The sequence below is a fragment of the Protopterus annectens genome, chromosome 3.part1 (assembly GCF_019279795.1).
Source record: "Protopterus annectens isolate FY-2018-M chromosome 3.part1, PAN1.0, whole genome shotgun sequence".
NCBI lineage: Eukaryota > Metazoa > Chordata > Ceratodontiformes > Protopteridae > Protopterus > Protopterus annectens.
In genome coordinates, this window is record NC_056732.1 from 483,898,814 (window position 1) to 483,917,194 (window position 18,381).

General features: G+C 36.7%; 1 protein-coding gene across 1 annotated transcript in view; it reads left to right on the top strand.

The window, feature by feature from the left end:
* LOC122798180 (ectonucleotide pyrophosphatase/phosphodiesterase family member 3-like) overlaps nt 1–18,381 on the top strand; it is an 835,307-nt gene that overhangs the window by 375,533 nt on the left and 441,393 nt on the right. The window contains exon 9 of the mRNA XM_044066922.1: nt 4,535–4,644. Within this exon, the coding sequence (XP_043922857.1) occupies nt 4,535–4,644 (110 nt within the window). The remainder of the gene's footprint in view (nt 1–4,534; nt 4,645–18,381) is intronic.

Consider the following 18,381-nt stretch of genomic DNA (forward strand, 5'->3'; position numbering starts at 1 on the left):
GTGTTTTTGCATTATAAAAGAGTTTAATTGACTTTGCTTTACTGCCTGACAACAGTGTCTACCTGTTAAATGAAAATGTTTACTGTGTGTATTTTTGCATTAAATCATTTATTTTGTGTTCTGTAATAGCTTTCAGTCATTTTATTTTCTTAAAGTTTCACAAACTTATTTAATGGCTAAGCTCATTATGCAGTACATGGGAGAAGATTTGTAACAACCCTATAAGCTAGGCAGCCAGATAGTACAGAAAAACATTCAGCAGGGCCACCCCCTAATCCCTGGGCAGGAATTACATGTCCTATGTAATTCTGTGTCTTCTACAATCTTGCAAGAAGATAAAAATCTCCTTAAAGAAATAGTTAAATTATTTCTGCTTTACATTTACACAGATTACAAGTAAGGGGTAATACACCCTAGGACGTTTAACCTTTCTAATTATGCATATCTTACAATAACGATGTATATGATAGGATGCACTTTAGGTCAATTATGATGATGGTCAGCCAGCTCTTAATATTTCTTGCAAACAATGACTTTATCTCCCTAATGAACCATAGTGCCAATTCAATATAACTCTTATCATATATTAAAGGGTTAAATTGTTCTCAGCTAAAAATTAAATAAATAAAACTACATTCATCTGTAAATGTAACATGAAAGTTTGGTACAGCTTGAGAAAAATGCTAAGGATAACTCCTTAAAAAAGACTGAGGCTGAATTTTCGGTGTTTAATGCAAGCTTCAAGGGGAACAGATAAGGACCCAGGTGCAAGAATAAACATACTTCCTAGACTGTTACATAATTTACCTTGAAACAGAACACAAATGAGTTTATTAACAGACTGCATGACATAAGTGCGGAAGGAGTATTGAAAGACTGTTTTCATACAGAAACATTCTCAAACAGGAAAGACTCCCTAAAAGTTTAATAAACAGACCATATGACATCAGAAAATACCAAAGCAATGACTTTGAGAGTTCCCAAAAGACTGCTTTCATATAACATATATATATATATGTGGCATCTGATTCCTTTTGAGATCTGCTTAATGGAGAACATTTTTCATGCTGTACGAAGAGCAAATCTGAAGAGATTAAAGCTGCAAACTGTACAGTATTGCATGTGTTGTCTGTTATATAGACAAATTATATTAGTAGTTCTGTAGAGAATACTATACTGCTGAGAAGGCTATAGTCTACAAAGTTTATGTGCATTAAGCAGACTTTGTTTTTTACAAGGGACTAAAGCAGTGTGCTAATTAGACTAGGCACCAACACAGTAGCTGCAGTCGGCAGCATCATTAAGTAAAACAAGAGTGTGATTCATCATCATCATCATTCATTTTAAATAACTTTTCAGTGGCGAGCCTTGCCTGTATTCAAACACTGGGGGAGTAGTGCCTTGTATAAGGTCACTTCAGTAAAAGAGCAGTAACTAACATTTATGTACGTAATTGAGTCCGGAATAGGAGCACTTCAATTTCCATAGTTTGCAGCAGTACAGTTACCCAGACTTCTGGATCCAGAGAAGGATTGCGGGGCAGGAAGTAAGCAGTGCCATAAATTCTCCAGGTTGATGACAATTCGGGTTCAAATCTGCAACTGCCAGATTAGTTTCACCAGCTTTTCAAGTAACTACACAAGTTTTCCAACCAACTATGGTGACCAGAATTGGCCAGCTGAAGTTATCTGTGGACTCTGGTAAGAAAATTTTTGTTCTTACATGACAGCATGAATGCTGTAAATCAAGTTAGTACAAAAGGTAGTAAACACTGTATTTATTACTATTATTGTGTCAATTTTAGACAGACTACAGAAGTTGTGTAAACAGCATATTAGCAAATGTAAAACCTTATTAGGGCAAGTTGACAGTCAGGAATTATGTAAATGGATTATGTTTGACTGGTATCTTAAACAAAAACATGATTGGTATGTTTATTGTGCAAGTCATATAAAACTGCTTTCTGTATGCAATGTCAAAAAAGTACAGTTCAGACCATTGTTAATGGTAAACAACCAGATAAGGGTCATACACTTGCATTATGTCCTGTCACCACATGTAAAATGTTAATTTCAGAGTTACAACAGCAGTCATTACTCAGATGTTTCTGAATGTTTATTATGGAATGTTTTAAAACTTTCATTCAGTTAAAGCAAGACACATCAGTTAAACAGTAAAGTAAAACGTATGATGCTGTTCTCATAGCATACAAGCAGGGGCAGCTTCTTATAGCTAAGCTGTTAAATAATTTCAAAATCACCATTTCAAATAACAAAACAGTTCTAGGGCATAGAAATCAAATAAGAGTAGTTAAAAGCAGTAAAGACATGATGTCACAAGACTGACATGCATGTATTTTATTTTCATCTAAAGTGCATCTGTTTAAAATGCACAAGAGCAAAAGGCAGACAAGAATAAATGTAAATAATGTAAATATATCTGTTTTAAGCATGTGTTAGTTAAGCCAATATCTATTTTGTTTTTTACAATTTTTGTAATTGTATAATAGCATCAAAATAGCAAAGACTCCAGCAAAAACAATATTCAAAAGCAATGTTAGCAATATAAGTTTGTACTGAGTACATAATTCTACAAATGAAACCCAAGTTTAAAATTTATTGTCGTTAAGTGATTAGGGTACCATAAACATGTAAGGCAGTAAGACAAAAATACCAGGAATATATTTTAATGTTTCAGTAATGTTTAATTAGCAGGCTTCAGTTTAATACTAAGTTTGGAAATTAGACTGACTGTACATTACAGCCCATGTATGTACAAATCCAAAAACATTCTGTACAAGCAAGTGTAAGGGTAAAATAAATGGTTTAATATGTAAACATCATTCTTTAGTGTATAAAGCATGTTTTCTATCTGTGTAAATAAGACAATTTTGCATTCAAGTTTTAAACTGTTCACAAAAATTGCTTCTCAATTCACCTGTATATATAGTAACAAGTCAAAGCTTCACATTTATGACATATGCGCTTTTTTCACCCGTTAGGCATAAGTCTCCATTTTCCCTCAGAAAGAATGTCTGGTTAAGTAACTTGCTCAGTGTCACATCCTGCACAAACAGAGGCTGTGGAAGTCAAACTGTGGACTAACCTATAGCCTTAATTTCTACTTTCCAGATATCTCACATTTTATCATTTTATTGACCAATCAGTTTTAATTACTGTTGCTGCTGTTGATCTGTCAGCATTAGGTACCAATACAGTTTTGATAAACCCCACTGCGATAACAGCACTTTACTTCAAAGTATCACAGACAGCAGGCAGCTCTGACATTATTTTGTATTCTGTACTAAAGCAATGCATCTGACTGATGGGTACACTAATTACAATGACTAGGTTAAATTATAAAAATATTAACCCGCTAACCTTCCTCTGTCTCCAGTCATTTTAACATTACAGTTGTGCATAAAAACTGACATTACGACTGTGAGGCTGTGAGTATCTGATTAGCTACAGCAGGTTGTGACTATAAATGTAATGTGTACCTTTGAAAGTCAGCGATGCTGTGGGAGTTTATTGAGGACATCCAGGTTTGGACACTTCAGTGTGTAATCTGCCTTGCTGAACATCATGCCATTTGAGAACAGTTCCTTTAAAAATGGACATGAGTGATAATCTGGTGAATGAGGAAGCAAGATGAAAGCTGCAATGGATGAATCCGTGCAGAACAAATACATAAACAGGCTTAAGAAGGATATTTTTATTTACTGCACTTCTTGACTGACAGACTACACAGCTATCTTTAATGAAATGAAAAAGTAAATAGCCTATAAACAATATTCATTCAAGTCTGAACATTTTTTCATATGTTCAGATATAATAACAATGAACATTTTTTGAGTGCAGTCAGGATTATTGTACTCGTTAAGCATTGTTTGTCATATAAGCATAGATTAGTGCCATTCTGCATAAGAAATGAACTATAGTTAACTTGTGATCCCAAATAAAGGGTGACAAAGTTATGTGTTTGTATTGATATTTGTATATTGAACTGATGATCTTTGATGCCTTGAATATTTTGCTTACGATCAACCCAATACTGATATTTTCTTTTGGAATCTGTACATACTTTACTCACTGCTTTACATAATAGGCTATGTTGCTGTTCTCAGTAGGTTTGATATTCTAACTGGACAACGTGGAATGATGTGGTTTTGTTTAAAGTGAGAATAGTGTCAGCCTTCAGAGAAGGAGAGTGGGCCAATGTGCCAAATCACCCAGCTACCTTATTTTTATCATCCCTTAACAAATCTAAGGTGCTCTTTTATTCACAGATTGATCAATACACCACTCTTGGGCTCAGAATGACAATCGTATAATGCAATATAATGCAATTTTAAATAAGTCCAAAATTAAAAGTTGTGATAGACTAGTAATTCTATAAGATTTGCATAACTTTAGTACACATTCTCTTTGCGGACAACTACAACAGCTACAAGACTGTGCAAATATTATGTTAGTTAAGTACATTTGAAATCATGATGGGTAAACATGTCACTTTCATGTTGTCTGACCTTTAGGTATGGCTGACAGCTATGTACCAAGGACTCAAAGCAGGGACCTTTTTCTGGCCTGGGTCTGATGTTAAAATCAATGACACCTATCCAGATTTGTATAAGCCATATGATGGGTAAGTCTTACAGTGCATACACTTTGAAAAATGGATTGTCTATAGTATATCAAGCATAAATATGCAAGTGCTTTTCATAATTTGTGACCAATGAATCTGGATTATATGTTAAATAGTACAAGTTTCTGTTTATATTATATCCAATTCCTTAAGCACTTGTCATGTAAGTGCCACAGGGATAGTAAGCTGAGCCAGGTAAACCAGATTTCTATATTTTCAACAACAGCCTTCATCTCATACCACAGAAACCTAGGTGTTCCAGGCTGACATAAGGAGTTCATCCAATGAGCTCTTGATCTGTGCCAGTATATCCTCACAGTGGGATTCACAATGTGTTTAGACCACCTCAACCAACTTCTCTCATCTTAGAGGAGCTGTGGTTCTACTGTAACTCTCTTCTGGATTGCCATGTTCCTTCCTTGATGATCAGGAAGTGTGAGCAAAGTTATGTTGCAAAGGAACCTCATTTCTGCCTCTTTTATCTACAGTCTTATCCTTTAACAAGTAATCCATGACTGGTTGTAATCAACAAAAAGGTCAACCGTGGGTAAATAAGCATTGCCCACACTCAGTCAAGGCCTTGCTTACCTTCTCTTATTTACTTGTTGCCAAATTCCTGAGTTTGAGGACATGCTCATATATAGTTTTATCAGAACAGAGATGGAGAAGAATGTGGAAGAAGTCGCCATTTATGTAAATGGAATAGTAGAAAATCAGCAGGCTATGAGCTTCAGGAAAAGTAACTTGATACTACTGACATGTCCAGTCTGAAGCACAGCAGGTAGGCTACAAGCTGGAGCACAGAAGTTAGTGGTTGTGGACGAAGTAGTGAGTGTGTACTCCCATATTATACTAGCAAGATGGACACCAAACTATTCAGCTATTTAGCATAGCTCAGCAGTGAAAGGGACAGGGTTGTTTTTGTCTTCCAGGGAGTATAGGTGTTCTACTGCTGACCAGAATTCTTTTGGGCTGTGTTATTGTTTTACAGTCATGGTCTAGATGTGATTCATGGTCTCTCAGCAGAGTATAAAGAGGCAGTAGCTTTGTTTTGTGACACTGATGCTCTGTAGAATGTATTTATCTTAATTTGTTGTGACACAGGGAAGATACCTGAATTTGACTCAAAGTGTTATGGGGACCAAGTTGATGATGACTGACAGGTAGGTTACAATGAACTGGAAGCTTGAGCTTCCATTTTCCGCAGAGAAAAAATGGAAATTCACAGACCTGGACTGTTTGAGTATTATGCAAAAAAAGCAGGGTTTTCATGGAATTTGGCACTATAGACCAAAGCACTCAATTACCATAATTTGTCCTTCTATTTACTTACCCATTATACCACTAGTTTACTTTACTAAATGTTCTGTAATTGGAATCTGTTTTATTTTTATTTACATAGGGATGCATTAAAATGTATAATTAAATCACAGTACTGACTTGAAATTGTAAATAAAAATCACTAGGATTTTTAACTGCAGGGACTCTTCATCTTATGAAAATGGAAGTTCATTTACTTAAGAACATGCTGCTTCGGCAGCGTATGCCAGATCAATGAACTTAACACTATATATATATATATATGTATGTACACACACACACACACACACACACACATATATATATATATATATATATATATATATATATATATATATATATATATATATATATATATATATATATATATAGAGAGAGAGAGAGAGAGATAGATAGATAGATAGATAGATATGGGTTTATTTTAAGTTTAGTGTTTGAGTGGTTTCATTGTATAGTTGTAGGATATAGCATGCAAAGCATACAGGGTGTGTAAGGTGGTCTGGTGACTGAAGTATAAGAATTTTAATTTTGTAGGCTGAAGAAGCCACCTTCTGTGGAATACATTGTTAGAGCACTATGAAAAAGGAAGGTAATGTAAGCTAGACAGACTCATAGGATCATACAATCATAGGATCATAGGAGATTACTAGGCAATCGATCCAGAGATGATTTTAGGCCTAGCAGTTTCAACCCAATGTAATACTGTAGAGGTACTAGTCAATGCCCAAGATTGCATTTAGTGATGACTGTCCATGTCTAGGAGGGTTGTGGGAGGTATTCCCATAAGAATTTCCAGTTCCCCATCCACTCATCCAGATTCCTCTTGAACAGTGTCATAGAGGTGCTCTGCTTCACATGAATTGGTAGCCTGTTCCAAAGATGTGGCAGTTGCTGGAAGATAAATCTGGCCTTTCGGCATGACCTATTTAAGTCATAGGCCATATTTAGGCCCCTGGAATGGGTAACTCTAGACTCATTTGATTTACAGATATGCAGTAAGTTCATTAGGTTTGGGTTTTGGGTTGCTCTGTAGGCCAGGCATAACTATCTCCTAAGAAGTCTATACGATATGGAGTACAGTAACAGGGATTTTAGTCAGTCCATGTAAGGCACATGCTGGAGGCCCTTGATCTTCTTTGTTAAAAACCTCTAAGGTCTCTCTAATTGCTGTAGATGCTTAGTACAGTACATACCGAATGGGGCGTTATACTCAATTATGGGCCGAATAAGTGCCCAGCATAGGGGAGTTATAACAACTTTTACTCTTGAGGTGATGCCTTTACTAATCAAGTGGAAAGCTTTCCTTACAACGGTAGACAAGTGGCGGCTGAATTTAAGGTTGTGGTCAACCTGTGATCCCAGGCCCCTTACCACTTTGTGGTTACTTAGGGTATTATTATTGATTTGATAGTGTGAAAGGACATTGTTTGTGCCAAAGGGAATGGTGATGCATTTCTTTGCACTCAGTTTGAGACTATGACTAATATATCAGTCGCTGGTCTGTGTGAGACCATCCTGGAGTATACTGACATCATTTGGGGATTCAATAATTGCACCTAGGTTACAGTCGTCTGCAGACTTGGTCAGCCACAACCCTTTAGTTTTGACCTGAACTTTTGAGAATTATATAGCAAACAGTAGGGGATCCAGCACTGACCCCTGTGGCACCCCGCTGTTAACAGGTCTGCTGTTTGATGTGGACTGACCCACTTTGATAGTGTGTGTCTGGTTTTTGAGCCAGTTGGCAACCAATCTTACAATGAAGGGGTTTACATGGTAGGCAATAACAAGAATAAATGTGGGAGTAATGGTAGTGGGTCAAGGGAAGGCTTGGGAAAATATTTTGTTACAGTACAGATTCAGGCAGTTAGGATTAGGTATGGAACATGTAATTTGGACAGATGGTGTGGTAAGGATGAATCTCCATAATTCTAATGCATGGTTGACATGGTATGGGCAGATATGGGTCCACAAGGGTGCAGTAGTCTCAGTGGAAACTCTCCACCCACCTGATTTCAGGTACATGAAAACTTTCAAGGCTGCAGCCAGTGTAAAGCAGTACAGGAGGGACTCCAGCCCTAGACCTGAGGAAGTTGAAAAGCGTAGTTTACAGACAGGGGAGGGCCTGGACAAACTGCTCTCCCTTTACAATCTGTCAACAGTGCAGTTTGTAAAAGGACCCCGGTATTCCTAGAGTCAGACTACATCTTTGTTTTGAGTCTTACCATACCTGAAGGAAAAACTTCTACCTAAAGGTATGCAGGAGCTGGATTACATGATTTCAGTAACAGGCAAGGGCCCAGGCTGCTTGGACAGAAGGGATTTGTAAGATAGTCTCAAGGCAAATGTGCACAGTACAGAGATGGCATGTGAAAATAGGCATTAAAGGTTTGGCTTGCATCTTTTAGTTATCATCTTAGTTATACCTTTTTTCAGGGTTCTGACTATTGGTGAGAACACCTTCCTGGTGTGATGAAAGTGGAAAAGGGCACCATGCATTTATTGACCTTCACTATAGTTGCTCATTTTTAGACCATGAGAAGTTACCAGATATTTACTGGATGAGAATGGATTAAGCTACATTCCAAACTGTGTACATCTTCTGTAAAGCAAACCAGTATGTTCTCACTCTACAAATGTTCAGAAAAGAAAGAAAAAAGGAAAGAAAAGAAGGTACACGTATTAAAACATCCAAGTTTTAATCATCCAGATGCAGCAAAATATTTGGCTCTCTAAGTAAAACAGAAACAACACATATGTTTTAACATAGCCTGTAGTTGGATTTACAGATGCAGTAAAAAGTTTAGCTCTGAAAGTAAAACAGTAGAAGCATATATATTTTAACACAACCCGAAGCTGGATTTACTGGTGGTTTACAGACTACATGCACAAATGCTATCATTTCTTAGTCAAAAAGATGGATACTTTTATAAAGAGAACACTGCAGCCATAAATGAAGTAGATGTTATACTGCTGGACATCTCAAATGGCCACAGTGGAATAAGGTCTGAGGGAATGAGCCGGTACCAGGTCATTACTGAACATTACTGAAATAAGGCATCACCTCAAATCACAGGCTGAGTTAGGCTAGAAAATAAGCTGGTATAATTATTTCCCAACAGCAGTGTAGGAAAAAATGTCAGTATAATATAGAAGACATCTTGCATGCTGTTAGGCACTAAAAAGCCTGTTTTCTGCTACAAGTGAATAGTTTCTTTTTTACGTTGAGCTCAACATTATGGGCTCTGTCAGTGCAGAACAGAACTAGACTGTGCCTTTCCTGGAACAAAAAAGACTAAGGTAAAGTAGACAGTGACCAGTGTAGCAGAACATCAATTCATAATAAAATTAATTTTACCATTTGGACAATGAAGCCAGTAAGGTAGAGGTGTCAGTTTAGAAAAGACACAAGACAGGCATGAAGAGCACCGTTATCATACAAAATGTTCACAGTGGAACCACTGTTTATAGACAGAGTCAAGATAATCAGGAAAGTGCAATCGGAAATATGAATGTTGCAAAATAAGGTTGTAAACGTTAATGTGAGTTAGCAGAAGAAAGAAGTCTGAGTCAATAAATTGGAAAATTTGTGGAATTTTTAGGAGATTAGGTAGATAAAAGTTGTTGTTGTTGTGTCTTTCGGCTTATCCCGGTTAGGGGTCGCCACAGCAGAACTCCGGTCCGCTAATGTTTGGTAGTGGATTTTTACGTGCTGAGTTACCAGCCCTGATGCACAACCTTCAACGAAGGCACACCATTCTTCCTCTCATTGTGCCACTATGTTGGCATAACTATTGGTGCATGGGGTTCCCATGGCCACTCCAGATTTCTGCCAATAATATTCATTCCCATACATGAAGATATCGTTAGACATTATTTCATCTAGAAGACTACATATCAAGTTTATATTATCACTGGTCTTATATTTAAGTCCAAATTCTCTGACTGCTTCTATTCCATATTCATTTGGTATTGATGTAAACAGGCTATTCACATCCAGAGTTGCCATTATGATACCTTCATACATTTTCCTCATTGTTGTGCTTTCATAAAGACATTTTAAAAAACCTTCAGAATCTTTCACAACTGTTCTTGCATGTGGTAGTAATCTCTTCAATTCTTCTTCCACATATATAGAAATGGGTTCAGTCACCCATCCTTCTCCATTGACAGTTGGCCTTAAAGGTGGATCCATCAAATTCTTGTGGACCTTGGTAATCCACACAGAAGATGTTCTAGCTGAGAATTGAACAGGACAACGTCTTGCTGTGAGGCGACAATGCTACCACAGCACCACTACTGCAGGTTAGATAAAAGTAAAATATGCTAATGAAGCTGCAGCTAGGTTATCACAGGACTAGGCATTTAAAGGTCATTAGTTCACTACAGACCAGTTTGAGTATATATTGTAAATATGTGTGAATATTTGTAAATATAAATATTTCAGATATTCTTTCCCTGCATGTCTAACATGGCATTGGGAGTATGTCTAGAAAGAAAAGAAAAAAAGCTCTCTCACACACACACACACACACACACACACACACACACACACACACACACACACACACACACACACACACACACACACACACACACACACATACACACACATGTACATGCACACACTAAGACAAAACAAATTGGAGTCAATCCCACATGAACAACAGAACTACCTGCACTCCTAGGAGAAGGTCACACCAGTATATGTCATCCCTTATCTCTAGCTAAAATAATCCTTTAAGAAGGTCAGATGATGATGATAAACTCTCCTTTTGAGGAGTTGCAGTATGGTTGCTGAAGACCTCACACTTAGGGGGTGTGTTAGCTGGATGCTCTTCTGGAACTGCTTCAAGTGGCATTGGAGCAGCTGCATCACGTTGTGGCATAGCCGTCAGTGAGTCATGGTATTCTAGTAAGGTTTTTGGACCACTGCTGTCATTGAGTTGCATGGGGGTCTCTACTTGATCCATTATATAGTCAACAAGTCTCACTCTATCTCAACCATCAGCCACCTTTACTTCTTAAGACATAGACCTCATTACCCTTAAATATGTTTCTGGTGGCCACCTCGGGTCAGTACATAGTTTCCAGAATACACACCATCTCTAGCTTTGAAATACATTCCTATTTTTTGAATGTTTGCAAAACTGAGACTCTTGTTTATGCAACAGGACAGCTGCTAGGTCAGGGTGAAAGTGAAACCAGTCCAAATATGTTTCAAGTCTATGTTCATCAGCAACACTTCTAAACTACAGTTTGCACTGTCACAAAGGGTTACACATTGCTGCAGTTAAGACCATTGTCAGCCTTAGGTCTCAGTCACCAACACCAATTCTTTAGATTGCATCATTTGTTGTTTACATCATGAACTCCACTTGAACATTAGAATCTGAGTGGAATGGAGCAGTCTTGATATGACGCAGACCATGCAATAAGAATCCCTGGAATTTAATGTAAATTGCAGGTAGTTGTCTGAAGCAATCCTGTCCAGCAGACCATTTGTGAAAAACAATTTCATCAGTATCTGTATAACAACATAATAGCTCAAATAAATGGAGTGACCTCCAGCTACCTTTTAGAAAATAAGTAAAAAAAGATAAAAGTAATTCAACCAAGAATCCAAAAGAAGGAGGCAGAAGTGAAACCAAGATTATTTTATTCCAATACAATGAGGGCTTTCATCTGAATTACATGGACTTCATCAGAAAGTCCAAGTTCATGTAATTCGGATGAAAGTGCTCATTGTTGTGGAAGGGTCCTGTTTAGTTATGATGAGACATAACTTCAAGCAATGGTGAGCACAAACTATTGAACTTGTTTGTGTGCAGTGTAAAGAACATCTATCATCTTAATGTAACTTGTGCACCTGGCATGGTAGGTTAGAATACTTCACAAAGTACTTCCGTTTGTACAAGGTTAGCTTAGTATACTTAACTTAATATTAGTTTGTATATAGTATGTGTGATTTCTTTGGATAATTTGACTTAAACTACTTGTTTTAAGCTCTGTGAATTCAATGAGTATTGATTTAGATATTTTTGTTTCTTTTAAAGTTCTTTAATTGTCACTAAGAATGTATTTTTTAAATGAGTATGACATTAAGAATTTGCTAAGTATCTTGTCCAAAGTAATAAATGCTGTGCATATATAAAGGTAACACTCAATAATATTGGATACTTGAATTCTTCATGTCAAAAGTTGGATGATTTGCTTACTGTTATTAATAGTAAGTCTATACTTTCTGAGAATGATTGCACTTGAGTACTTGGCACGGCTTGGAAAACTGTTGTTGCATATATTAATGACTGGGCTGATGAGATAAATAATGTTAGGCAAAGTGCAAAAAGAATACATTTAGGAAAGGAAGTGCCCTCTGTTAGTAAAAATCATTAACTTCCAATTAAATATGATACTACAAATTACAACTTTGGAATTCAGGAGAAAAGAATTCAACAATCTGAGGGGTCAGAGTATACAAGGAAAAAAACAAACAAGAAAGAAAATCAGAAGTTCACAACATAATCAAAAGAAAAAAGAACAACTTTTATATGTAATACCCAGATTATTCAAATTATAGCAGTGTTCCGTCACAAAACATTTAATCTACAGCAAATGGCACAATTGTTCCAACATAGAAGGGTAGAAAAAAGAAGCAAGGGACATGCTAAAAGGAAACGATATAAATTGGACATGGGAAAGATCAAGAACATTACTGGAGAAAAGGAGAAAAACTGATGTTGACATGTCTCAGACTGCGGAAGTACAAAGGCAGTAAGATGAGAAGTATAAACTTGCAAATTATGTAGATGGTGAAATAGGTGAGATTAGTAAAAGTAATGGTGATGAGGATTATTTTTTTGCAACTTCTGATACAGCAGACATTACTAAAGTAGAAGTGGTAAATTGTTCAGATCAGATTAGAAATTATATATTAGTGACTGGAGATTCAATTATTAAATAAACTGCTACTCACATTTGCAGAGAGGATAATAAACTGTGAATAGTATTATACCTACCAGGAGCAAAAATGCAGGAAAAGAGAAGAGCTTTAGGATTACAACTTGTTTAGCTTATACATGTGTTAGGACATATTTTTCAAAAAATCACATATAGAAAAAGAGCCAAGTCAGTGAATGAAAAGTTTTTTGGTAAAAACCTTCATGAAAAATGGTTGACTTTAAAAGGTGAAATGTATAGAACATTCAGGCTTAACTTTGGACACACATGGATTTAGATAGGATGGAGTCCACGTTTCAAGACAAGGGATTAGACTCAGCTATATTACAAAATTTGACGAAAACAAGCCAGGATTTTTTTCAGTTTTTCAATTCAGAAATTTAACATTTGATTTGATTTATCTATGCTAGCTGTTAATTCAAGGAACATTAGTAATAAAGTTTTTATTGAAACATTTGCTGTGCTCACATAAGGTTGACATTGTTATTATTATGAAATATGGGTAAAGAATAATGATTGGAAACCAGCTTTCTTGGAATATAACTGTATTTTCTGTAATAAACATTTTAGCAAGAAATGAAGTGGATGTGTTATGCCAGGTAGTAAAAAATATTATGAGAGCTGTTATTACATCTTTGGTGTAACCTTGACAATAATGATAATCCTGAAAAAGATTACAGTTATCAAAGTTCACAAACCATCAAAATAAAATGCTTATTAACCTAGAGGAATTCATGCATTTCTTGCATGAAACACAGAAAGGAAAAATTAAACAGCTGTGTATTTGAATTTACCAAAGACAACATTAGCAGTTAACTGCTTTGAAACCTTTGTCTATTGTTGAGGAATGTGTATAACCCATATGAGGTCACAAGTGCTGGCTACTTGCCAGAATGAGTTTTAGAATGGTACATTAGATGTCAGTAAACATACCTGCTATGCAATTTCAGCTGCACAACTAAACAGAATACAGTTGGATGAACCTAACATTCCCTGACACTCACATTTTTTGGAAATTAGCAAAGTTATTGGCTTTGCTTTTAGGCTGCCATTCTTCTTGTTTTTTTGGACTCAAAGTGTCCTCCTTGAGAGCACAACTGTGGCTCATCCGTATTATTCTCATTATAGTCAGCCAAGAATCTGCTGATTTGTAACTTGCTTTATCACCTGCTTTGAAACCAGTGATCTGGCATTCTCGTTTCTGTCAGTGCAAATTATTCTGCAGTATATCTTCAGTCAAATCAAAGGAATAACATAAATCTGTTTCCAAATTCACCCTAGGGAATCACTACACTAACCATAGGAATTACCAAGACTCACCATTCTGGGTCCTGGAATATGGAGACTGACTATCTGAAAATGTGGACTTCTAAATACTAGGTTCTAGATTGTTATTTCTTGGAATATTCCCTTTTCTCCAAGGTATGGTGATCTTAGAATTAGTATATACAAGTCTGGGGTTGGGGCATGCCCCCCATATCAACAGGTACAGAAGACGTTGAACTCCTACAAAAATAGTTTAAATGAGAATAGGTATTCAGTATTCATACTTTGCTTTTATGTTCAGTCATTTTTTAGGTATGTTGGCACTCAGTACTGCACAAGATTTCAATAGGGATCCAATCTCTAATTGGCCCTTACTGATGAAACAGAGGAAGGGTGTGGCACATCGGACATATAACAGGTTTTCCAAGCACAAAGGATGCTAACTATTAAAATGTTATGAGTTAAAAGTAATTCTATATAGAAGTAGCCTCTGCAAAACCATAACGTGAGAGCAACATGTTTTTATCTTGACATTCCAGACAGGAGTTGTGGTACAGAAGTTTGTGCCACATACTCAGAAATCTGGCAGCAAAAATTCTGCTTTAATTCTGCATTTAATGTGACTTAGGTGTATAACAGCTGATAATAGCTTACCTAGGTCTAGTTGTGTCACCATACAGTGAGTTGCACTTCAACTATTTTTTAAAATCAGGAAGCATAGCTTTGAGGTGCAAAAAAAAAAAAAAAAAAAAAAAAAAAAACAGAAAAAAATCATTTATTTTTGCATAGGGCAAGCCCCCTTCACGTAGGGCTTTGTCCCTCTACCACTGTATATTTATCAACTCTATGATCTTACAACACTGGGGACAAGTGAAAAAAAAGCACACTGCAGTATCCTGTCAGTTACCACAATGAAAGTCAATGCAGCCTGTAGAAGCTACCAGCTGAATGCATTTCGTGGTCAGGCTGAGATCCAAAGAAGGATGCTGGATCACAATGCCTTGATGGCTGAAAGAACGAATTGCTAAGACTTCTGTTTTTTATTGGATTTAATGTCAGCCCACTGAAAATGCTTTATTTATAAGTCACAGTTATGCAGTTATTCAGCACTGAAAATGCATCATCACATTCTAGGACAAAAGAAAGCTAAAGTTGAGGATAATCAGCCAAAAGTGGTTCCTCAGATCATTCCTTTAGGTGCTTTCTTTAAGGGCAGCATACAAATATCAAGTAGCCTTGCTGACAAAAAGGTCCATGCAGTATGTACTAGGGAAGAAGTAGAGGAGTTACTACTAGAGACTATGGTCTAATAATTACCCTCTAGGAAATGTGTAAACTATGTTAAAACCACTTAGGTTTCAGGGCTACTACCTGTGCAGGAGAATGTTGTACATCACAGTCTTGGATACACTCATTAGAGCTATCAAGGTCAAAACTGAGCATGACCTTCTGTCACCAGCCAGCACACTACAACATTCTGCATATTTACAAATGCCCTTTCGGGGCTTCTCTGCTTAACCCCAGACTGAAATACCTCCTAAACTCATATAGGTGGTCAAGACCCCTGTAGCTGCAAGGTCATTACCTTCTGAACAGCATTCCTTCAAAAAAGGTTTCAGACTGCTGTGCAGCTGCCATGTTTTCTGCACACTATGATATGTTTTCATGTTTTTTCTATTTTTTTAGCAAAAGACTCATGGTTACCTTTTTTAGGGAGCAATGTCTAAAGCATCTTTCTGGGTTACTGAGTATTATCAGTAAAGACTTATTTGACATGTTTTCCACAGCCCACTTGAAGCTGAGTGTCATCAGGTTAAAAATGTATAGAAAGTTGATCATACAGACTGGAAGATTTTCATGATCTATCATACTTTCAAAAGCAAACTTCATTCTCTAAAGAAAAACTAACAATATCTAGATGAAAGAGCCATGTTTTGGAAAGAGAGAGAGAGAGGGAGAGAGACAGAGAGCGAGAGAGGGGGAGAGGGGTAAGTGTGCAATATGATTGCTTGATGCTTATCAGCAAAACATGAGAGAGAGGAAGATAGAACAATCTGGATCTGTTACACCCTCTGTAAAGGCTATTCAATCTTAGCCTCCAAACAGGCTTTTTACAGGATGAATAGAGGCTAGCGACTCTCATTCCCATGCACAAAGGTGGGGCTTCAACAGACCCAGGAAGTTATAGACCCATAAGTCTGACCAGCCACATTTGTAAGAATATGAAAAGGATCATTATGGACTTAATACATAAGGACGGAGTTAAACTACAAACTCTTGACCCAAGCCGGCTTGGAATTGTTAAGGGCAAATTCTGCCTACTTGATATGGTTAACTTTTTAACTTTTTTGAGAGGATTCCTGAAGCAATAGATGAGGGCAAGTCAGTACAAACTGCATATCTGGACCTCAAAAAGGGTTCTACACCATCTGACCCTTCGGTATCATAGATAAACTATCCTAGATACATGTTACTCCCCATGTAACTCGGATAGTAAACTGGGAAAATAGGGTGGGCTATTCTACCTCTAAAGAAAAACTTGTCATTTGTGGTTAATGCCAAGTGTCAGTTCTTGGGCCACTTCTATTTAGCATTTACTTCTTGAGGGCTAAAGCTACTATTAAGGGTTTATGGCTGACCAATATTACAGATAAATGTAAAATAGAAAACAAACCTGCTACTGCCACCCAAGCTGAAATAAAATGGTTGAAATTGTTAAAATCAGTTCATTTATTAACAAAATAGAACGTAATCCTGCTGCTGCTGTCTGGATAAGCACTTTGGGTTGTTGAACCTTTATCAAATCCTAAAGAAAAAAGCAGCTTCCTGCAGCTCATTCATTCAATCAACCAATAAAGTTTTGGTGTATGGACACACCTCTCATTCAGAGTGCATGTTCTATTTACTTAGTGTTAGCTAAAAGCTTGGAGTTTTTAAAGTGAATTAACACAGGATTCATGCATGTGCATTATTTCTTTAGATCCCTTCCTTTCAAGATGGTTTTGAGCAGTGCAATTTCATTTAATCCAGGTTTCTGGTCCGCTCTGAGATTCATAATCCATTTTGTTTCCTCAGTTTCGGTATAGTTGGCCAGATCCCCTCCTTGTATTGTTTCTACTATCCTGCTTACGACCATAAATTTAAAAGTGTGGTCTCCATTAACTTTAATATGACCATATAGAGCATTCATATTTACTTGATTTCTAATGTCCTGACAGTGTCTCAGGATACGCTCCTTGAACATTCTATTTGTTTTCCCCACATAGAAGGCTGGGCAGTGATGGCACTGAGCAATATAAATCACATTTTTGCTCCTGCAGTTCGCAAACCCTTTGAACCTGTATGCCTTCTTAGATGTTGGATGTATAAATAAATTATCTATTTTAATATGTTGTCATGCTTTACAAAATCCACATTTATAGGTGCCTGCTTTATTCGTGGGTGAATGTTCTGTGTCCAAATTTAGACGATTCCCATGGCATAAGAGCCTTGTCAGATTTTTCCTATTCTTAAAGGAAAAACTGGGTGTCTCCCGTACAATGCTGCTAAGGTTCTCATCTGAAGTCAAAGCAGACCAGTTCTTTTTTATGGTCTCTAGTATGAATGCATTGTCACTGCTATATGTAAGACAAAATCTCATCTTGTTTTCCTTCTTGTTCTTCTCATCTTTTTACTTACTCAATCAATGGGAAAAATATGGTCTTCCTTTGCCAATTCGTAAGTCTGATGTTCTATTCATGCTTTTTATGACTTCATCTTTATTATATCCTCTTTCCATAAAGTTATCAATTTATCTTTCCTTTTCTTTTTCAAAAGCTTCATCTTTACTACATAGTTTTGATATACGTTTCACTTGGTTCTCCGCTATATTTTTAAAAATATGTTTTGGGTGCATACTGGTCCTGTGGAGCATGTGATTACACCATGTTGTCTTCCTGTGCATAGACGTACCTATCTCATATACATGATCCAATGTCAGTTGGATATCAAAGAAATTGATGGTAGTATCAGAAAAATTCAATTTAAATCTTAAAAAAGATGTGGTGTTACCCAGGAAAGACTCAAAACTTCTGATAGAGTGGTCATCGCCTTCCCATAAAATAAAGATGTCCTCAACAAAACGTTTATATACAACTATGTTGTTATTCCAGCTATTGAGGGTATCCAAGCACCATTCTTCCTCTCATTGTG